Source organism: Lepidochelys kempii, chromosome 4 (assembly GCF_965140285.1).
Source record: "Lepidochelys kempii isolate rLepKem1 chromosome 4, rLepKem1.hap1, whole genome shotgun sequence".
Classification (NCBI taxonomy): Eukaryota; Metazoa; Chordata; order Testudines; family Cheloniidae; genus Lepidochelys; species Lepidochelys kempii.
In genome coordinates this window covers 11,436,853-11,461,122 of record NC_136383.1, presented here as the reverse complement: position 1 = coordinate 11,461,122, position 24,270 = coordinate 11,436,853, and the positions used below count along the sequence as shown (strand labels likewise).

Here is a 24,270-nt window from a genome sequence, read left to right as displayed (position 1 = left end):
TTTCTCTGCTACTCTATTTATGGTCAAACTTTATTTCAAATGCACACAAAACTAAAAAGAATATTGCATCCTACATTCATAAATGTTACTGGTAGGCTGGACCACAAATGGACTGTTTGGGATTTCTCAGAATTTATACCAGTGAGGTGCACGTGACATAGATTTTTTTTTCAAAGCAGATTATAACTGTCACATAAAGAGCAGCATATCTGGTGATAAAGAGGAAGTGCACACTCCGAAGAGACAAGACAGCAAAGGAGGGAAATCACCAAAACACACAAGTTGCTACTCAGACTGAGCAATTCAGCCTCACTTGCCCCATATATTGGATTTAAAACAAAATCAAGCAAACAAACAACAAGGGACCAGTCACTCTAAACTACACTCAGCAGTCACACACAGCCAGGGAGACACCTGGAAACATATTATGGGTATGATCCTCAGCTGGGAAGTCAGTATACCCCTAACCATTTAGGCTGATGCTCAGTTCCCATTCATCTTAATGATGAATCCCTCAGAATCTTAAGGAATTCCAAAATCCCTTAAGAGGCTTTGAAAATCGCAGCCTTTGATATTGCAAATATAGTTTTTAGGTTCTAGAATTATAAAGAGGATAGTTTCCATTTCAAAATCACAGCAGCTTTTATTTCATAAGATTTAAGTAAGGCCCATGTGACTTTCTAGAAGCATAGTTTTGCATTACAGTACATCTTTATATTTCATAATAGTGTTACTAGCAATACTGCATTAAAGTACCATAAAGCTAGATCTGTGCTGCCAAGATGAGCATTTTCAAACACAACTTTATTATTTCTACTACCACTTTTGCCCCAGTGGGCTTGCATAACTGTTAATCTTCTCTACATCGAGTTTTGTGGTCCTGCTCAAGGCAGTTGCTTTTTGGTCTCCCCTCTTCTCTGGCAAAAGAAACTTTTGAATGTCATGAGGAACCTCAAAACTCTATTAATTATTAAACATTCATTAATAATTAGGTACAGTTTACTGCCTGACAGGGCCTGCTCCTGCTCCACCAAAGTCAACAGAAATTTTGCCATACACTTCAACAGGAGCAGGATTATTGCCCTAGGCTGCAACTCTGACTGGGACCAAAACGGCCAAAACAAACGTGGTACTAGAGGAGAAGTTACAATAAATGCTCTCAGGACCTGAGCACTGCAAAGGAAAGGTAGGGGTCTCAAGGTTAGAGGGAGAGCTGGAATAGTGGAGGACCAGGCTCTAGAACTAGGAGATGGACATTGCAATAGTGAGTTCTATTTTAGAAGGCAGGCATCCTTTATGCTCCTTGACAAAGCTATTCAGATGCATGGAATGAATGTAGGCAACATGTCCATAATGCATTTTACACCACTGCTGTCTCTTGCAGCCTTTTCCCCAAGCCTCCTGCATAAAGAATGAAGGGGGCGGACATCCTCTTTTCTTGATATCTGTCTCCCTGGGTTGATGACTCAGGTATAACATAAAAACCGATTGTCAGAACTGATGAGGAAACCTTGCAGACAGGTGAAAAGTAATACCCGTGACCCCACTGTTAATTCCAGGCCATTTAAGTACACGTACATAGCCAGCCCACACGTCCTTACATGCCCATGTATTTCTGATACCAGAGGAGCGGAATACTGCACAGACTGCTCATTGTGCGTTGAACAGGAGAAGATGGTGTATACATAAACACATTTTTAAAAGTCAGAATGGAGTCACATCTATTTTTGTATGCGACCGTTAACACTAATGTTATTGTGTAAGTACCCCATTATCTTGAAGAGGACTGTAGAAACTAAAGCCAACCTGAGCTGGACTGTAAGCTCCTCTATGCAAAAATCCTGTCTCTGCATGCATTTTGGCAAGCGCTGTGCACAATTTTGCATTCTATACTGTGTTTTTGGATTAAGACAAACCTAACATACCTATCATATTGCCTCTGTGTGCTACAGAAATGAATCAAAATCTACCTCTGTTTGGTATTTTTAAAAATATGAATCGTATTTTAGTTAGCAATGCCAGCACCAAAAAAAAAAAAAAAAAAACAAAAAAATCAACCTATGCTCATTTATAAATGGTAACAGGCCCAATCTTCACCCTTTCAAACCAAAGCCTGAGTAAACAGTAAGTGGGAGTTTCAATGGTAAACTCCCACTGATTTCAACAGGAGCAATTACACAAGTACTGAATGCTTTTGAAAATCTCACCCCTGGGCTTTATCATGTGTGGTGAAGGTTACAAACCCAGACTCTTTCAGGCTAATGGTGGAAAGAAGTTCCAGAGGCCAGGGCTTTCCAGAGTATAGTCTTCCCAAGCAAGGCTTTAGAGAGCAAGATCAACCATCATGAGGTCAGCATCTTATAAGGAAAGTTGCACTCTCTTGGCCAGCCATTTTGACCACAAACAACAATAGATCCAATACAACAATGACTGCAAGCGATCTTGACAATTGATAATCTGTGCTTTACAGTGAGGCAACAATAACATTCCCTTCCCACAAAAGAATCATCTTGGTCGTAACCACGTGAGTCAGGAATCTCTTCTGATGTTTGCTCCTGAACATGTTTATATATTAAACAAATATTCTGAAGTGTGAAAAGAAACACATTTGTTTTTTTTTTAAATTGAATAATCCTAATCATTGTTAGCCCATTATCTTTACCCCATTACAAAAGGGTAAAACTGAAGCAAGCACTGCAAATACTTCCTCCGAGTCGGTCTGTGCCTCCCTCTCCTCCAGAAAAGCACACAGAAGAGGATCAAAGGAGAGGAAATCTCCTCTCAGATTTAGCCTCAATCACTCTCAGCTTTGTCTGCCTTCCTTGCCCAGAAGCAGGCTGCTGGACCAGTTCCCAAACCAAATGGCTATCCAGAGGCTTGCCTGCGGCTCTGGCCCTGCTCCTCATCTCCATAGGAGCCATGCGCTTAGGGCTCCTGCAGCCACTAGCTGCCTGGGAGGCTCTCCACCACAGGGGCAGTGCAGCAGAAAAACACCATGGTCCACAGGTGGATGATGCTCATGATCCCTGGTTGCATCCCTGACATGCCCACTCCCCACCTGTCCTTAGTCTATGCACTCCCCACTCGTGAATCATCACATTGGTCCCTATGGAGGTGGGAGGGATACACTGCAGCAGACCATGGCTGACCTCTTCCCTGTCCACACTGGAGGGCTGGGATCTGTGCAGAACGGGTTCCATCTGCATGCAGCTCAGAGGATACAGCCCATTGCTATTATGCTCCATTTTAAAACTCCACAAAACTGTTTTCCACTTGCAAAAACAATTATCTAAATCGACTATTTGTTTAAATCGACTGCACATTTCAATGCTCAGAGACATTTATGCAGTTCCCCTATCATCTGGCCTGAATTAATCTAGGAGTAAGATCACAGCAATACTATGGTATATCAATTCAGTTTTTCCTATGACCACACAGCTCCTGGAACAAACAGGGGGAGGGAGAGTTGCCCCCTAAGGTGATCATTATTTCAGAGGACAACTTGGCTGGTGAATAACCCTTGAAAACAAGAAGAATACAGCTAGGTAGAAACTCTGAACATCTTTCCTTTTCACGACATAGTCCAGAGGTTTCCCCAAATCAACAGACAGCCAGGAGATTGCTAAAAATAGGCTTCTATACCCACCTGCTATAATAAAAAGTCTCTCCTGCATCCCCTCAGAGAGGGACTTCATTTAAGTTTTGGGGTTTAATTTTATTTCTATCGGGGGCTGGGGAACAATAAGCTACAGGTTTTTTTATTATTATGCATATTATAGTGATATATATTACTTAGATAGCGCTACTGGCATGCACATCAATTTAAAGACCAATACTAGAAAGACTGGTTTCAGAGTAACAGCCGTGTTAGTCTGTATTCGCAAAAAGAAAAGGAGGACTTGTGGCACCTTAGAGACTAACCAATTTATTAGAGCATAAGCTTTCGTGAGCTACAGCTCACTTCCTCAGATGCATATCGTGGAAACTGCAGCAGGCTTTATATATACACAGAGAATATGAAACAATACCTATTCCCACCCCACTGTCCTGCTGGTAATAGCTTATCTAAAGTGATTTCCAGCACAAATCCAGGTTTTCTCACCCTCCACCCCCCCACACAAATTCACTCTCCTGCTGGTGATAGCCCATCCAAAGTGACAACTCTTTACACAATGTGCATGACAATCAAGCTGGGCTATTTCCTGCATAAATCCAGGTTCTCACATCCCCCCCACCCCCATACACACACAAACTCACTCTCCTGCTGGTAATAGCTCATCCAAACTGACCACTCTTCAAGTTAAAATCCAAGTTAAACCAGAACATCTGGGGGGGGGGGGTAGGAAAAAACAAGAGGAAACAGGCTACCTTGCATAATGACTTAGCCACTCCAAGTCTCTATTTAAGCCTAAATTAATAGTATCCAATTTGCAAATCCTCGGCTATGAAGAGTCCATCTCAGCATTCATTTAGGCATGCCCAAAATTCCTAGTCAGTGGAAGTTTGTTGCGCAAAGAATGCATGATCAAACCGTAATATAGGGCTAAACATATACAAACTGATTTACAGAAACCACAGTAGACAGGGGGCAACATAGCTCCACTGATTTACCTTAGCTGAAGATCTAGTTCAAGGTTCCTGCCCCCTCAAGGGCTTATAGTCCAACAGACATGACTTCAGGTAACCATTCAAAAGACTGGCAGGTGGCAGAGAGGGCTAAGAACAGGACTAACGGATAGCAGACCTGGGTTCTTCTCCCAGCTATTTAACTTAACCTTGTGCAAGTTCCCTCCAAAAGGTGTATATTTACTCCCCATGGTACCTACCTCATCGGGGTATAGCAGGTGCACAGTTTGCAAAGTGCTTGGACATCTTCCTCTGAAAGAAGCTATCTATGTGTAGGTTATCATCACACATGCCGATGTGACTGATGAGGATGTCAACGTTGGATGGCTTCACAAAAATACATTTTAAAGAGTTCTTTGGAAGAGAGACCCATAGAAACGTAGGACTGGCAGAGGTGATCTAGTCCACCCCACTGCACTGAGGCAGAACTAAGTATTATCTAGATACTGACAGGTGTTTGTCTAACCTGTTCTTAAAAACCTTCAATAAAGATATTCCACAGCAGCCATAGGTAATTTGTTCCAGTGCTTAACTACCCTGACAGTTAGGAAGTTTTTCCTACTGTCTGACCAAACTCTTCCTTGCTGCAATTTAAGCCCATTACTTCTTGTCCAGTCCTCAGTGGTTAAGGAGAACAACAACCTTTTGCATACTTGAAGACTATGTAATGTGTCATGTCCTCCGCCCCCGCCAGCTCCCCTGGTCTTCTCTTCTCCAGACTAAACAAATCCTTTTCTTTTTTTCCCCTCAAATCTTCCCTCATAGGTCATGTTTTCTAGACCTTTAATCATTTTTGTTGCTCTCCTCTGGACTTTCTCCAGTTTGTCCACATCGTTCTCAAAAAGTGTGGTTCCCAGAACCAGATACAATACTCTAGTTGAGGCCTTATCAGTGCTGAATAGAGCAGAAGAATTACTTCTCGTGTCTTGCTTTCAACATTCCTGCTAATACATCCCAGAATGATGTTTGCTTTTTTTTGCAACAGTATTACATTGTTGACACATATTTAGTTCATCATCCACTATAATATCACTTGGCATGCAAGTGGTAGGCATCTGTTCCAAGTGTAGGAGGCAGCAGGCCCAAAACAAAGTGAGAGAAGGACACCAAAAGCCAATAATCCAGGTCCCACTAAAGTCAATGGCAAATCTCCCACTGGCCTCAATGAGATCAGGATCTGGCCCAAAGAGAACAACAAGGAAGCAGCAAATACAAAATCTCAAGAAGAGGGAAGCTGGGGAAAACACATCTACATACATTTGTGGCTGCTCTATCCACAGGTTGCAGTTGGCCTTGAATGACAAAAGGAAGAAACCAAAACAAATGCAGGAGCCTCTTGTATTTGTCCATTCTCCCTCCCCCATCACCCCACACACTCCCTCAAAAGCATATTTAGGGTAAAAACATGAAGTTATCCATCAGCAACATGGCAGGACAATGGATTTCTCCAAGTATAATGGTTTGCATAAATCTTGGATGGAAGCTGCTAAATATTTAGAAGGCTCCTTTGTGCCAGATGTTAACATACTAAAGAAGCCTGCATGGATCTGTAGAGTGTATGTCACACGCTGGGGAGACTACAGGGGTGAGAGTAAAGAGCTCCAGACAAGCCAGGATGATGGTGACCCTAGGTATTTGCTTTAGTCAAAGTTTATTACAAAACAAACCATTAAAAACAGCAATTGAAAGTCCATTTTTAACAACTGATTTAAGTCATGATTAAAACATTTAAATCAATCTACCTTGATATTTCTACACTTAAAGTCTAGTGAATTCCATTACTTAGAAGCTTACACGCTTAGAAAGCTGTATTTAAAAAGCACAGGAGTTATTCAGCTATACTTTTTCCACCATGCAGATTAAAAACACTTATTACACCAGGCACAAATAAATACGAGAAACCTGTCTCCTGCAAATCTGCTTTGAACTGATTAAATTGCACCTTTTTGAAAGTCTTGCAATTATGTTCCAACTCTGTTGCACCATGTTTCTCCATCAGAGAATGATACTCTCTTAGCAAAAGATCTTACATGATCAGGTAAGGTTCCATCATTTTTGGATGGTTGGACCATTAAGGCTGCTGTAACTGCCCAATTTCTTAGAGTCAGACCTGTCAAATGTATAAAATGACCAATACAACCTCAGGGGCATATTTCGCGTTTAAAAGGAAGTGAACTTGTAACTACCATACTTACTAACATATGTTACAGTCAACATTTCATTTAGCCCAGAGGTGCGTTAAATATGTCCCCACAGGGGTAAGCCAGAGGTGAAGGTACACTTAACACAGTTCGACGGATCAGATCAGCTATGTCTAAATTAAGCATCTCCTGAACACTTATAGGGCCTGTTCTCTCTCTTCACAGACCAGAAAAGATGGGATAAACAGAAACAGAGGGGGATAGGAGTTATGGTGTCATTGCTGACCTGCAAAGAGAATAGAGAGAAGGGAACGCAGCAAGAATAAGGGAGTATGAACGTGTGATGGGAAATTATGTGTACTTGTCTTAGTAAATGTAGCTCTGGGAAACATTTCAGGCCTCGTTAAACCTATTCAGTAGTGCACCTTTGTTGTAACCCCATTTAATTAATTTCAGCTGGTTCTATCTTTAAATCTTTAGTAAAGCAAGGGAACTGAAAGAAAAAGTGAGGCAACACTTCTTCTAGAAATGGAGTTAACCTAGACTACAGTCAGCGCAACTGTAACTTATTGATCCAAGCTAGTTCGGGCTTTTCTGCTTTGCCCTTCTCCAGTGACAGAGATCACAGGCTTTGATTTCTCAGACTCACACAGCTGAGGGATGTTGTTATATTCAGCTGATTAATGTCAGCCTGGCAGAAGGATATAAAGTTTTCCCGTAATAGTCTTCCAAGTTTATCCCTTCTTCCCACTGCTCCTTCAACATTTCTGCTTTAAGGCAACTGAATTCTAAGTTAAGACCTCACTTTTCCAAACATTTTCCACTAAAGCTTGTCCCTGCAAAGGCAGACAGTGTTAGCTATGCTGAGGATCTGCAGGCCAAATTCTGCCCAGACTTGTACCCCCAGGCAACCCCACTAAATTCAATAGGGTGGCATGAGGTATAAATCAAGGCATAATGTGGCTCCATGCTACTATGCAAAATCAGAAAAGATTTACTTTGCACTGTGAAATCCCTTGGTGAGTAAAACACAGTTATAAGCTTTGTTGTAACTCTGACAACAGTATTTGACAAACTATGAATACTACAGTTTGTCACAGTGATTGAAGCAACATAGGGAATATATCGTCAAAATTGAAGGAAACTATGTTTCCAAAAACAAGGCCTCAGCCCTGCATTGTGTAGCAAAACTAGTGTTAGACAGTATTGTGGATCCATTTTCCCTCCTAAACACATCTCATTTCCTTTAAAATCACTCAGAAATTTCATTTTCATGTCAACAGGCTTTACAAGTTACAGATTCCTCATTAAATGCTCATATTTCATAGCACTAGCCAGCCAGTCACAAACCTAGAATTATAAAATATAACTTTCAAACATGGTCATAGAAAAAATGTGACAGCTTCTACTATTACTCAGGTGCTTTTTTTCTAAAATTACTGGTTATGCATGCACTTCTGGGAACCAATTAAAAAAAAAAAAAAAAAAAGGATTACCTTAAGAGACATTACATAGATTTGTACATAAGAATTTTCCTTGCAATGTTAAAAACAAACTGTTAATATCTTAATTATTTTATGCAATGATAGCCAAATAAACAGTTTTGTATTGAAAGAATTCTGATAATTTGTCAGGTTTTTTTAAAATGCAAATTCAGACATAGGAAAAGTCCAGAGGCAAAGTTCTGCTTTCAGTTCACCAGTGTAAATCCAGAGTTCTCTATACATTGATGTCAATGTAACAGAGCACAATTTGGCCACATTATTTTCTCAACAGCAATACAACCTTACTGCCAAGTATGAAACCTGGTAATAAGCCAATATAAATTCTAGTAATATATATACACAAGTACAATTTAATGAAATACAGAATGTGCCCAACTACCAGCAGGTATCTTACAATTTATGTTGAAGTTTTTATTAAAAACCTCCTTATTTCAGATTACTTACTCACAAAACAAAAATTTGCCAGGATTTTCATTGACTGGTAGCAAGCCAAGTATTCCATTCTAGCTACTCAAGATATCAAACTTACCTTATAAACTACACAGTCAGTGAATTGTTACCATAGTGATTAATTCCCCCCCTACCCCTCCCCAGGTGATAACTCCTTTCTGGAGGCCAGGGACTGGGAGTGGCAAAGCAGCTAAGATACCCAGAGATTCCCCTTACCCAGAGGGAATCCCTACGTAGCTGGTGAAGCCTGTTTTGTAGAGTAGAGCAAAACAGCTGGAGGGGAGGCCAGGATCTTGTCCCTGAGGGTTTAAATAGACAGCACAAGCAAATGAGGCAAGCTGAGTGGAACAGGAGCCAATACTGACAATAAGTTATCAAAATGGGGTGAGTGTCAAAAAAAGGGGTAACAACAAGGAAGCAGAGTAGAAATAGTTACTTTCACATGCTCTGTGCAGCACGTACCTCACATCAGAGATAAAATCCCCCTGTTCTATACTGAATTGGCAATGCCCTGCATTTTTTATACTATAAATTAGATTTTTTTTTATTATTAGTTACTAGTAATAAAAAAGTCCAAACACACAGAGATACATTTAATCAATTAATCCATACTTCACCGCCAGCTTTACCGGAATGTCACAAGCTAGGCCTTCAGGGCTTCATATTTCAGCTCTGTATTTGAAAGCTAAAAACTACTTTCTCAGTCAGATTTCAAACATGGGTTGAATACTATAGCTTGTAAGGCAGTGGTTCTCAAACTTTCGTATTGGTGACCCCTTTCACATAGCAAGCCTCTGTGTGCAAACCCCTTATAAATTAAAAACACTTTTTTATATATTTAACACCATTATAAATGTTGAAGGCAAAGTGGGGTTTGGGGTGGAGGCTGACAGCTTGCTACCTCCCATGTAATAACCTCGTGACCCCCTGCGGGGTCCTGACCACCAGTTTGAGAACCCCTGTTATAGGGCCTAATTTTAATCCCATTAAACTCTATAGCAAAATTCCACAGACTCCAATGGGAAAAGGATTTGGCCCTATATTCACAATGAGGAATTTTGCAGAGTTCACTCGAATTTCCCCACTCCTGAGGGATGAGTTTGGGAAGGAGGACTACACAAGCATCAGAACGTGGACTCCCTACTACATAGCTTCCCAGGATCCCAAAAGGTAGATACTGAGGGCAGCTGCTCGGTGTGGATCTCTGACCAGCCCCACCTTGGCAGGCCACTCACCCCTCTACAGGATCCCAGGGAAAGAGAGATGCAGGCACGTGGCCTGAGTTACTACTGCTCAAAGCCGTGGCACTTTAGGTGCAGTTATTCACTCCCCACCCTAGGTTACCTAGGGGGCTAAATACCATTTAGAGCATTTCTTCTTGGCCCATCTCCCCCCCAGAAAAACACATCATCAGCCTCCTAATTTTTCATTTAGGACCCCACGTTACCTGCCTTCCTCTGCTTATAGAAGTGGAGGTTAGCAAGGACAGGAACTACTCCATTCCAATTAACGCAACACTCAGCAAGGGCGTCTTTTCAGCAACACGTCTCTCTTTGCCTGTGCAGCCACACACCTAAATCTAACTCTGTCTAATCCAATGTACTGTCTTGAAGCGTTACCGATAACGCATAGCTCCCAGCCTCAGCAGCTCATTTAGAATGAGAGCACCATAGCCATGGCTTATATGAAGACACATACTGGGCTCAAAAATCTGCACGTTATCTTTGTAAATTGTGCGTACTATTACCAAACTGGATTTTAAAAAAAATAAAAAAAATAATTAAAAAAACCCACCAGCAAATCGATCATATCAGCTATAAACAAATGTCAATTATGAAGATTTCCTTTCTTTAAATTAACGAAAGTTCATTAAACCAGCGAGTGGTTTCCATGAAATAAACTAATGTACAACTTCACATTGCATTCCAGAAACAGAGGAGCATAGCTGGCTAGTACTTAAGGTAGAATGGGATCAAATCATTTACGCGTCTGGCATCCAAGATGGGAAGCTCTTTCAAAGAAGGGACATCTGTTGTTGCAGGCCTGCTCATACCATTTCTCTCTTGAAGAGCAGTATATAAAAGCTCTATATTAATCTTCCAGGAAGTTGCAATTATGTTTATGTTACTGCTTCTACTACTTAAAGAGTACAGTGCAAGTATTATTAGCTTTCTTTGACACATGAATTGAGTTAATGAACTGCATATGCAGTCACTATATGTCCAATCTTTATGTACGGCATCTGTGCACCAACCCAGTCTATCTTTACAGATAACGCTGCTGAATCTACACTGACATACTTTAGTCTAACATAATAACCAGACCAAAGTACCTTCCGAACACATCACCTATAAGTACTGTGATCCAACTGATGCTTTTAAAGTGTTAGAATAGTATAGAAAAAGAGGGGTCTATTTTTTTCCTAAAGAAACATGCCTGATTATTTTTAAACTGTCATTGTTATTTTGGGGGATCAGTCTGTGAATGTGCTGCACCTCAAAATATGCATAATAATATTGTACATAAACACATCTATTTATTTATATCGTTTGTAAGCTCACGGACTATAAAACTGCTAACGATAACTTTGTTACATTTATTTTCCCTGTTTGCAACAGATCACAAAAACCAAAATACCACACTAACAGGTTTGATTTGTATCTCTCCTACGATGTCAATAAGGGATAAGTCCTGCAGTGGAGGTATTCCAGCATGAGGCCCAATGACTCCACATAAAACAAGGGTGCAATTTCTAATGGGTTTAGAAAATGAAGTTAACCAAATTAGATCATAACTGTTGGATACTTAAACAGTAACTAAAGCTTTGTGGAAAAGGGATAAAGATCCAAACATATATGCCATGGAATAAATCTTACCAGACCATCACAGTTGCTAATAGCAACAGATGCTCCTGGGATATCAGTGATGTCTCCAACATATGCACAATTGGTCCACAGAGGCTCTTTTTTCCATATCCGCTCTGTTGTGCTTCTAGTCTGACTTTTGTTATCAGCCTCAGTTCCATTTCCAGTTTCCACAGCGTCTTCATACCATTCCACTACAGCCTCCGGAGCCACCAGATGGGTGTTAGGCTTCAGCCTGAGATGGAATTCCCTTCCAAAAGCTGTGATGTTAAAATACAGTTGTTTGGGGCTTTGGGATACATCCCTTGTTAATCTTCTTTGATGGCTTGCGGAGAGAATATTGGAGATGAAGCTTCCATCCGCACCAGTGCTGATCGGAGTCACTAGCCCATACAGCCTCGGTCTGATTTTTGGTAAATCTATCCAAAAAACAAACACACAAAAAAACCAAAATTGGAATGAGAGTATAAGAACAAGTTTGAAAAATGGAGAACAGATACGTAGTTACAGAATAGAAAACCACCAAAATAATGATGAGCAAAGAAATTCACTTACAGCTGTGTCATGGACTCATCCATTGTATGTAAGTATTGCGGATTCTTCCCAACCATGATTAGTATTATGCAGTAGACACCAGAAAACCAAGGAGATATAAAGTGAATAATGCACTTGAGGCCTAAATTCAGAGGCGATGTAAGTTCGAACCTTACGCACTAACTTAAGAGCCCTTAGTACTACTTACATTCACTCCACTGATGTATAAAGGAGTCTACCAGAGGGGCCAGAAGATATAAATTAAAGTAGGGTTGGAGGTATTTTAATTTACATCTATGAAATGGTTGTGCTTCCCACACCGGCCCAGAGAGAGAGCTGAAGTAGGCCAGCTGGGCCCAATCAGCCAATTCAGCTGCAAAGAGAGGGAGATTTAGGCTGTGTGGAAAGCACTATATTAGATGGGAGCTCACCTGTGAAGGAACAGACAGGGCTTCTATAAAGCCAGGAGGCTGGCAACACAGCAGAGAAGAAGCCTGCACTCTCTCTCTTCTTGAGGAAAGGGAGAAGGAAGAGGGGATAGGAACCCAGGTGGAAGAGTTTACCTAGTAGCCCCAGGAGAAACTACTGACTAGGAAGGCTCATGAAGGAGAAGCTTAAAGCAGCATGGTAGGAAGGAGTCCAAAAAACAGAGCAGTAGGTATGGTGAAGTCCCAGACCTTAACTGCTCACTGTAGGGCCCTGGACTAGAACCCAGGGTAGTGGGTGGGCCTGGGTTCCCTACCATCCACTGCAGAGTGGTATTGCTAGGTGCAGTGAACGGGAAGACTGCCCCACTCACTGTGGAATGACACAGCCAGGGGAACGGGCATGCAGACTGCCTGATGCAGCTGGTGCAGAAGGACTCTGAAAGACTCCCCCAGAAAGGGAAATCACAGGGTGAGCTGGCCAGAGGGCTGAGCCACGAAGCAGCCGTACCGCAACAGAAGGGAGGTGCCACCCAGTGGCGAGCAGAGGACCCAATGACCAACTGCTTACAGCACTTGAGTTATGCCAACTTAGTTTCCCTTTTATAGAGATAGAATGGGTGTAAGCAGGCCTAGTTAGTGTAAGGGAATCTAATTTATGTCACCACCCTGTTTGACCTCAAAGTCAATCCTGAACTTCCTTCCTTTTGTGCCACAGTCAGGTCTTTACTGTTATTCTGACACAGCAATTTTAACCACAGAATTATTTCTCCCCCTGTAAATAAACATGAAGAGATCCAAACAGAAAGAGAAAATGTATTCGACAGAATATTGCCCATCATGTTATGTATTTAGAAAACAATTTCAGCCAAAGCTCAGGCTTACAGATATCAGTTGCAAGATTTCCACTGACTTCAATGCAACCAGAAGTTGGCCCTTTAAATGCATCATATTTACTCATCTTATTACATCACTTCAATTCTAAGCACAGAGATATTATTACAATGATCTGTATAAAAAGCCACAAATGTTTAGTACCTTCATGTGATAGGAAGGATGTTTAAACTAAAAAAAATAAATAAATAAAATTGAACATGGGCCCAGTTTTCAAAGTTGGTTGAACATATGAAGATATGCCAGGATAGGCACCTTGACTGTAAGGCTCTAGGGCCTAAATTAGGTAGGTGCAAATGTATGTGTCCAATTGCACATGACCCCCATATGATTTAGGCTTCATACATAGTGGAGACCAAAGGCCTGAATTTTTTCCATTTCAAAGTACTCAGGAGATTCCTTGCTCTTTATGTGTAAGTGCCAAAAATGAGTGAACACCTATTTGCTCGGATTCTCCTTTACAAAACCCCATGTGATTGTTCTACATGTGCATTAAACAAAGTAGTTTGTTTCCTTGCATGGCAGCTTCCCAAAGAAAGTGTCATGTTTTGTACTGTAACTCGGCATTCTCAGAAAACTGATTTATAGTGTAAAAATAAAACCCGAGGGATTCTTAGCTAGAGTCATCCCAGCAAATGCCACTGCAATGATTCAACATGTCACTGTATTAACACAGCCGAGCGGACGGGAATCCTATCGGCTCTGACATGTCCCTCTGTGGCTCTCCAATGGAGGTCTTTTTTACCCACTGACCTACTCTTTCCCTTCCTCCTCCTGAAACCTGAAGCAGGATATGGTAAAAGACACAGGAGAATGGAGAAGGTGAGAAAACCAACTTTGAGAGATGCTGGGCAAGATCCTGGACCCTGCTCCAGTGATAGGGCACCTGTAAAGCCAGCACATCCAACACCCTGTGAATTGTACCTCCATAGGAGGGATCCTCAGGTGGTGTAGGATCTGCTTTGGTGGCTCTGTGTCATCACTGTTCCCTGCCCTAGGCACAGGGGAGAAAGGAGGCATAATTAGGATGCCTCTATACATTGCTGAAACCCCCAGCTGCCTAGCTGTTGAGGCTGTGTAAATCAGCGTAGTCCTGGGGCAGATCTAACTTAGCCCAGGCATCTAGCAGGTAAGCATGTCCAGACTGGAGGAAGAGTAAAGGTGGGTTAAAGCCACTTTTGCCTACCTGCCCTCTATCTGCCACCACTGGTCAGAACAGAGGATTTGAGCCACAATTCCTACCTGATAAGCAGCAAAAGTAGCTGATCTGTAGGCTTTAAATTGGGTCCTAGATGCACATATTTGCAGGAGTGAATAGAATGCTCGAAGCGTGCCAGAATGACAGTCCATGAAATGTAAGTCCTCTGTGTGCTGTGTAACAGGTACAAGACAAGCAATGGCAGTGCATGCTACCCCATAGTTCCTCACCAGTCTCCTGGAAGAGCCACTTAGTTGGGAGAGGGCAACTTTTTTCCTCCCTTCCCATGCAGTCCATCTTCTAGGAGACTGGCAACAAACTTGCTTTTTAGTGGTATATGGATAGCGGTCTCGTAGGAAGTTAACTGTTAAAGGACAGCTATGATTTATTTCAAATAACCACCTAATGGCCAACCATCCTGAACTTAAGCCTCATGTGGACTATGGCTAAGTTACCCAAGGGAGGGTCTCTGTTTCTTTACTTCCCACCATATTTCCTCAACCAGGATATACTGGGGCCTGCTATTTCTCCACTTTATACTGATTTTACACCAGTGTAACACCACTTAAGTCAGTGGCGTTAACTCTCAATTTACACTAAGCATCACTGAGAGGAGAATCAGGCTATTAGATGTCCAGGTCTCTTCCTGTGCTGGTAGAAGGAATGGCATTCCCTGTGCAAGGGCAATGATTCTGGACCAAACTGCTGCAGGATATGAGTCTGAGCATAAATCTTACCACCTATGGAGCATGCTGTGAGGCACACTTGGCTCAAGGCAGAATTTCCTCAAATGATCATGTAATAAAGACAGCCAATGCAAAAAGAATTAACCAGTCCCGATTCCTATAAAGTGGGTGTTGGGGGGAGGGGGGGTAGAGGGCAGTGCTACCTTCTTGGTAGCATTTGATATATCTTTACTATTGAGTGGCTCAGATACCGATGTGTGCGCCACAGAAATACCTCTAAATAAACATACTTAATTAAACGCATTAAAACTTATCCATTCTCAACCTAAAACAGATTTGAATGTATGACAGAGGTAAAAGGCTCTCGTATCCAATATCAATCCACTGAATAATCCAGAACCTATTTATGCAGACTACCCAGTACTGATAATGTAATTGGAAAATTCTCAATTGCTACATTCAACTATTTCTCCTAATTATAATCTATTTCTTACCCTCTAAAAAACCCTCCACAACCCTATCATGGTAAAACACAATCCTGGCTTCAGAACACAGGCTGCGATATACAGTTTGGCATCTTCACCCCTTTCCACCACTCCAAAGATTGAAATAGTGCCCCTTCTATGACACTTACTGTCGCTGACAGCTTCACGTCTCAGAACACTAACCCATTCCCCACAGTTGGGATTACCTAGTTTTGCAGCCGAGTTGATTCTGCATTAAATTTCCTCAATTTCTAACGGATATTACTAACAGTAGAGGCAGTCAGGAAAAATAATGTACTAATAGCTGGTGTATGGAAATGGAAATTTGTCAAGCATGTTCTGGAAATGTTGCAGTCAAGGTTAGTGAACATACCCCCTAGTCATTCATACCATTCATTGTGCTGAAAACTACTATGCATACCACAATTAAAATTACCAACTCACAGTGGGATCTTTCCTGAAGGAGGCATTCACTCTCACCCATAATCAATACAGTCACATCAGCATTAAAAATGCTTTTAAACATTATGCGTACCATTTTAGGGCCTGATCCTGTAATCCTTACCTCATGCAGGACTCCCATTTAAAAATCACTGGGAATTTTATGTAAGGATCAAAAAATTTTATCCTGAGAGTTAGAGATGGAACCAAATCAAAACTCCAGATTCCACTTTTTCCTGAGAGTATTTGTTTGCTTTTTGGAGTAAGCAGGGAATAGGAAGCAAAGAAGTTCAAATCTGAACACATCCAAGTTTTGTCACTGGGCCCAAACAAAACTCTCAATCCTAATATCCCCCAAATTTCAGTGGGGCTAAATATCCAGATCCAAATTTCACATTTTAGGACCATTTCTACTTAAAATTCACTTACAGATCAGTAAAACACAGGTGATTTCTTACTTTTACCCACAACAGAATATGTGTATTTTTCACACAAGCAGACATCCAAAATGCACAAATGACAGCCTGACAAGCAAAGCCTGAATTTGCAGCACATCTGAGAAGTTACTTTGTACTTTTTATGGTAATGTTCCCAGATTTCAGTTTGTGGGGGCAAGCAAATTGCAGTCATTAATAATGAGAACAGCCAGCTGACCACAAGGAGGTGGGCATGAAGGGTGGGAAGAGACATATTAAAGTTTTTGCCATCAGCAGAGGACTTTCCAAGGTCTGTAAATGTTGAACTGGAAAAGGAAGTCTCATTTGTTCAAAGGCAATCAAAATTAAATGTGACAAGCTTAAATACTGAAGAGAGCCAAACTCTTCCACTGACTTCAGTCATCTTTTTTTGTAGACTACAGTTTATGGAAATGCTATTCCATCTGTAGGGGTTATTTTTTTCAGATTCTCCATTTTCAAAGCTGCACTGTTTTGCTAATTCCAAGTCTTACTAATAATCAGTGAAAAGCATGAGGAGAAAGAGGTGAATTTTATGTTCAAAATTGTTCATTTATAAAAATATCACATTCTTTTATTAAGCGTTCCAAAACACAGTCAGGTAAAAGATGCATCTGTAAGAAAAATATATTCATAATATTTTTTTAAATCTAAACAATATTAAAGCATTAGCACGTCTGAACCACACAAGTTGACGTTATTTACCTTATTAGAACGAACGATAATTAAGATTCAAATGTCCTACACTTTCTTTGCACAACTGCATTTGAAAGAGGAATTGTTTCATTATGGGAGATTTTTTTCTTTTAATAGAATGTATTGGCCAAATTTTGGAACCTGGGGAAAGTAAAGCACCAAATACACAGATAAGTCAACTTATTTAGGTGCTTATTTTCTGAAATGCTGAATGCCTACAAATTCTACTGAAGGCAATGAGTATTTTGCACCTCTGGAAATCAGGACAAGTTATTTAGATGTCTAATTAAAGGTAGCCAGTTTGTAAAGTTTTTGGTTTAATATTTCAGAAGTTTTTCTTTGCTAATTATTACCAGTAAATAAGTATTTAAACAAGGGCTTCTATCCTCCAACTTGAATCTGCACTGAGGTTGTAGGGCCACGGTCTGCCACCTGAGTAGTATCTGACTACTTGAGTCCCTTCACTGATTACTTTGAGCAGTTGTACAGTGTATTTAGTGCCAGTCAGGGTGGCAGAATCTAGCTCATAGTGATGAATTAATCATAGCATGACAGCAAGTTATAGCTTCTCTGCAGGATGAAATACAATAGCTACCATGTAATATTCCAAGGCAGAAGTAGCAGCTTGGAAACCTGCAGGGATATGACATGACATCTGTATTACTTTTACCACAAAGGTATGGCTCCTTTGCTTCCACCATAACTACTGTTTGTTACATACTATCTAAGCTGACAGTATCCAATACTGGAGAAGGTAGTTATTTGGTCATTTCATCAGTAAACACACTATACCCACATCATATGAGAAGGATAGTGGTAACAAAACTTGGATTCGTGTAGAATAGATACCCTCCAAGCTGAAAGGACCAGCGTAGCACATTATCAGCTTATTGGGCACAAAGGGGCATACCATTTTGCATACTGTAATATATCTAGGGTGGGAGCATCCAGAGCCAATTTTTCAAGGGAAAAACTGGGAATGAGTGTTAAGAATTCTTACACTTTCAGAGGAAGTAAATGCTTAACTCCTAATACATCTGTCACTTTTATCATGGTAGAACAGAGACTGTGATAAGCCTTATAAAGGGCAGAGGCAAAACTGCTCCAGTCATTTAGCAAAAGTATTTCTCAACACTGAGAAGGGTAATGATACAATCCAAACTAGGGACTCAATCTTACTGCCCTTGCCTGTGTTAAGTATTGAGAGCCCTAAGAAGTTAGGAAGCAATTTTGGTTGCTCTCTTCTGAGCAGTCCAGCCAATTCAGAACCATCACATACATGCTTCAGAGGGAGCTGTATCTGGCACTTTTTGGCCAGAAGCAAGGTCTGAGTGAGTGGAAGCAGAAGATGGAATAAGAAAGGTACCCTCAGGAGTCCCAAATGGGTCGGACATCAGTAGGAGCTGTGGTTGTTTAAGCACTTCTAAAAAAAATCAAATTCAAGTTTTCTCAAGCAGGGTAAACAAAAACTGAGGCTCTCCAGTTTAGTGGCTAGTGAATTATTGCCCTCAATGACTCCATTTCCTGTACTGTGAACTTGACCCAGTGCTATTAGCAACTCAAGTATTCCTTTCCTGAGTGGCCATACAGGATGCTCTCTGGTATTTTCACAGTTCCTGTAGCATGACAGACCCTTTGCATCACTCCAGTGAAACTGTTTTATGCAGATAAGACGACAAGCTGTTCACTCTCTCCAAAGGCAGCCTGCCAGTGTCATTTCAGAGTTGGAAACCAAAGCATCCTTCAAGTGGTAGCAAGAACAGCACTGTCAGCTCACAGCACGCACACATTGTGGAATTCTGGAGCACACAGAATGGAGAAGCTGCACCAAATCAAGTTCCGAAACCGTCTCACAAGAATGCTTTTCTAATTCCAACATCTGAAAAGTCATATCATTCACAATAAGATTTCTGCTTGACAATTATTGTGCACCTGCTCATTGAATTAAGTTATGTAGTAATTTAATACATTACTTTAGTGCAGTTCACTGTGTTTATACATTCTGTGTGGGTGTATTTAAAAAAAAAAAAACCTACACAATTAAACTCATCTTAAATGACCACTCAGGGTACAAGCAAAGATCAGCTGCTTAATAGAGGCAGCCATAGACTAAAGGTCAAAGAAAAGTGTACAGGAAGCTGCAAGAGGATACTTGAAAGTGGTTGCTACCTACTTGGAGACGGTTCTAAGACAGATTCCACTGTACGTATTTCACAGCAAAAACAATCAGATTTCACAGGACCAAAGACATTTTAAAAATAATGGTTTAAAAATGCCCTTTCAGTACAAATTAGGGCAAAAACCAGCACCAGATATGTTTTAAATGCAAAAGTGTTTCTCCACCAAGACACTATCTATTCAGGAAAATGCAGTAGGTAAAGCAAGTCACTTACAATCGTGTTTGGTAAGCCTCCTCAAAAGCAGAAGATCTGAGAAGCTTATGGGCCAAATCTACCTGCCCAAGAAAGAGTCACAGAGGAGCCTGAAGGCAATGAAATCAATGTAGTTCTACTATGCAGGAGACAGTAGGCTGCAGTGAGCTCTCACAAGATGTCAAGCACTATGCAGCTATGCTCAACAGGAGCCCCAGCCACACCACTGTGAAAATAGGCTGGGGTACAGGCGCAGACTGTGAGTAGGACCAGAGTCAACCCTTGGGTATGGCAAATTGAGGCAACCGCTCTGGGCCCCACGCTTCAGAAGCCCCGCAGGCCAGTGCTGTTGGCTGAAGCAGTTAGTCCCGGAAGGGACGGGTCGGTTCCAGAGGTGACGGATTCGTCACTTCCACTCCAAGCCCCACACCCACCTAGGGATGGCCTTGAGTAGGACCAGTGACTCCGCAATAGATTACTAAGGAAGCAATACAGCAACTGCACAGGCTCCTATTACCACCTCAGGATTAAAAGGAGAATTCTATCCTGATCTATCCCCTATGGAGCACACAGCCCAGTTATGCCCAGCTATGCACAGAGACACACATTTGCCCCATGTATGCAAGATTGTATCCCTAGCCTCTGTGGGTGTCTCAAGAACATTCTCAAACCGTGGCAACTGAGACATGAAAAAGACAAAATAAAGAGAGAGAGAAAAGATCTATTTTCCAGGATAAGGATTTTTTTTCCTGAAGTACGATATAATTTCTAAGAGCAGCATTTCCATATAGCTTATGGTTACTGAAATGCAAAAACAATCCAAACTGCATAGAAACAACCAAAAACAAAACACAAGGTCAGCACACAGTTGGAAAAAAAAAGGGTTTGCCAATTAAACATAAACCCACACAAGTGCCTCATTTCCCATTACTCAGAGGTAGTATCAGAAATTAACCTCAACACATTAGAATTCAGTGCCAGAATTAAAATTAAGAGAAAGACCTCCACAACTCAGGAAAATGCTTGAACTTGCTTTCAGAACACCTGGCATATGCTGGAAGGTTAAAACTTCAAATTGGGAGATTTTGCTGGGGTGGAAGCATTACTCTCCTATATAGCGACCTTTCATTTGAGAGTTTCAAAGCACTGTAACAAACATTAAGTAAGCCTCATAACATCCCACGGAAGTATTATAAACACCCTTTTCACAGATGGGTAAATGGAGGAATGCATACGGTTACACTCCCCAGGTCAAATACTAACCCAAGAAGAGAATCCAAGAGACCAGACACCTATTCCTATATTCTGCTAGCTAGAACACATTCCCTTCCATAAAGATAGAGGACCAAATTCTCAGCTGGCACAGCTGTACTGAAATCGATGGAACTGCTCCCATTTGCACCAGCACAGTATTTGTTCCAGAATTTCCAGTCTCTTCTTTTCACCACTATCCCTTGAGAAATGCAGTAGTTCAAAAACAAAGTGATTTAAATTTGTAATAGAGATGGCAAGGTTTTAAAGTGACCAATGGATACTGAGGGAGAAACCTTTTCTTCAGGTCCCTTATTCACCCTGTATTCCACACTGTCATCATAACAAAATATGTCTTGCTAAAAAAAAAAAAACGTTAAATGCTTACACACGATATCAAGACTGTCCAAAAACATGTTTTGCCCTTCCCAAAACTGAGTAAGTATTGCTTCCTTTTTTCAGGAAAGTACTCAGACAAAAAGAATCCCACATATCTGATTTACCATGAGATTTGAACGGCCAGTTTAACCGTGCTCCAGTTTTTAACTTTTGTTGGTTTTGTTCTTTTAAAAAGGAAAGCGTAGATTTTGTTGAAGTGTGAGGGTGAAAATGAGAGGGCATAAAGACAAATTACATTACTGCAGATCTATACATTTCTGCTGGAAGGAAGAATCTATGGTTCAAGTGTGAAAATGTTGTTAGTCTGCACATGCACTAACAGTGTCTTCTTCAAGAAAAGAAGTTTAAATAAACTGACTTATTGAGCTTATTTACTTCACTTTCCTTTTCGGGGGAAAAGCAAAACAAAAACGATTCTTACCTATTTGGATCGTTCCTTCTTTACCAGCCTGCAGAGGGGAAAAAAAAAAACACACACACACACAAAACTGTTAGTTTAATTATTATGTGCTGTGTTACTTACTGCAAAATTTGTGTTTCTGGAAAGTGGAAAATCACTTGGTTTGTACTGCACTGTTGGTAGATTTCTGCTTTTGGTTTTCTGAGGTGGCGTTTTTCCCTAACTGAATAACCAGCTGTTCCCACCAATATACGAATAGACTCCATAATAAGTTTAACATAAATAGAGCAGCTAAGAAGTCCTAATTCTGAATGAACCATTCTATAAATTGTGACACTGTGCCAAAAAATAATTCCAGTGGCCAAAGAAAGGCCTTAAAATGAATTAACGCTATGATTCCTGAAGAGTGGGCGTGTGAAGGAATAATCGGGCATATATGGTGACAGTTTTGATACCAGGGAAACCAAGGAAAGCAAACTACCCTTCCCTACATACAGGCAGTTAGGCATCAAGCTGAATAGCTCATGCAAAGAGATGGGAGAGCTACATACACAGGATTCAGACAGAGCAGCCTGCTGCACCCTGCTGGAGTCAATGACAAAACTCCCAGCTGGCTGCGGGATAGGACTCAAGGTAGCTGCTGCCAGACTAAGGACTCATTCAAGTTTGTGGTTTACCTTGCTGGGGACAGAAAAGGGGACACTAAACTCTGCAAAAAGAAGGGGGTGGGGAGGGCAGCGGAGAGACATGCTCAGAAAGGGAAAAGCCAGGAAACGCTCCCACCACTCCTCCCCCCCCCCATCTGTCAAAGCAAACTTTGCAGCAAAAGGATTGTGCAAGCAATTCCCTTTTGACACGTGCATAATGGATCGCTCTCCCTTTAAGCCGAATGATTTCCTCCGCAGCCCACGCGTTTCCTCACTGGCATGAGAGAGACCAGAAGACAATTACAAGCACCTTGAAAAGAAAAGCCCGCTTTGAATGGATTTCTTAAAGGATCAGAATGAAAGGGGGAGAGAGAGTAGTTTGAGCATTGGCCTGCTAAACCCAGGGTTGTGAGTTCAATCCTTGAGGGGGCCATTTAGGGAGATTGGCCCTGCTTTGAGCAGGGGGTTGGACTAGATGACCTCCTGAGGTCCCTTCCAACCCTGATAGTCTATGATTCTATGAACAAGAGAGCAAGCTTCCAGATTCATTCATGATTCCACATGCCCCGGGGACAGAGGGACGGTGAGAGCTAAGCAAACGAACAGATTTCAGAGTAGCAGCCGTCTTAGTCTGTACTCGCAAAAAGAAAAAAAGGAGGACTTGTGGCACCTTAGAGACTAACCAATTTATTTGAGCCTAAGCTTTCCTGAGCTACAGCTCACTTAAGTCTTCTCTCTCTCTGCTGAGATTATTAATCACCGGAGAGACTAATCACGGTTTACGTTATGGGGGAAGCGCCTAGCTTCGGTAGCAATCATTCCTCTGAGATCAAGCCACTTAACAGTCAGTCCATTGAAGAAAACGCGATGGAACCAACCCCAGCGTTAGCAGGGGTCGGTGGATGTAGGTGAAAATAAAGGAAGGCACTGCTGCTCCGCGGCACGGCGATCTAACCGGAGGGAGCAGCCCGGCAGCAACCATCCCTCCCCGAGCCAGCCCTGGAGCGGTTAGCCCCTACGGGCCAATGCCTACGGACCAGCCACCCGAGCTCTGCCCCCCTCCGCCGCTACAGAAGCCGGCGGCATCAACCTGGCGGACAAAGCGGGGGGGGGGGGGGGGCGATGTAGCCGCTTACCTGTTCCTCGGCGGAAGTCCTCACCTCTCCCAGGGAGGCTGCAACGAACAGCAGGGGCAGGAGAAGCATCACGAGTCCCGAGCCCTCCCGAGAACGAACGACCCGCGCTCCGCCACGCCGCACGCGCCCTCCCCCCGCAGAGCCCCGGGCAAGTCCCCGGGCTGGCAGCGGACAGGCGCTCGGAGCGCTCCCGGGGGCGCCCGCCCAGCCGCCGCCGCCGCCGCTGCTCCAGCCCGCGGGGCCCGGCCCCGTCTCGGCTCCCTCCGGCCGGGGGCCGCTGGGCTGCCAGGAGCCGGGGCAGGGAGAGTCGCTGCGCGGCCGCCCGTCGCTCGCCGAGCCCTGCCTGAGCCGCTCGCCTGGCGACCTGCGGGGCTGATAAAGCCGCCTGCCCCAGCCCGCCGCGGGGCTCCTCCCCTGTGCGCGCCACCCACGTCAGGGGCTCCCCTGGCGCGGGGCCGGCCGGCCGCCGCCTCCCCGGGCTGCCGGCGCCGGCTCCGCTGCAGGTTCCCCCCCCCAGCCAGCCAGGCCGGCCGCCCCTGCCCCGGCTCTCCGGCGGGCCCTGGGGCAGCAGGCAGCAGCCCGGGCGCCCGCCTCTGGAGGGAGAGGCTGTCGGGCCCCATCCCGCACACGCTTCTGGGCGCGCTTCCCTGCTGCGCCGGGCGGGG

The 24,270-nt window shown here is 42.6% G+C and overlaps 1 protein-coding gene across 1 annotated transcript in view; it reads right to left on the bottom strand.

The window, feature by feature from the left end:
• Window positions 1–23,763, bottom strand: part of ADAMTS3 (ADAM metallopeptidase with thrombospondin type 1 motif 3) — a 187,137-nt gene extending 163,374 nt beyond the window's left edge. The window contains 3 exon segments of the mRNA XM_073340380.1: window positions 11,599–12,005; window positions 21,844–21,871; window positions 23,606–23,763. Coding sequence (XP_073196481.1) covers window positions 11,599–12,005; window positions 21,844–21,871; window positions 23,606–23,674 — 504 coding nt within the window. The 5' untranslated portion in view covers window positions 23,675–23,763.
• Window positions 23,764–24,270: the final 507 nt, after the last annotated feature.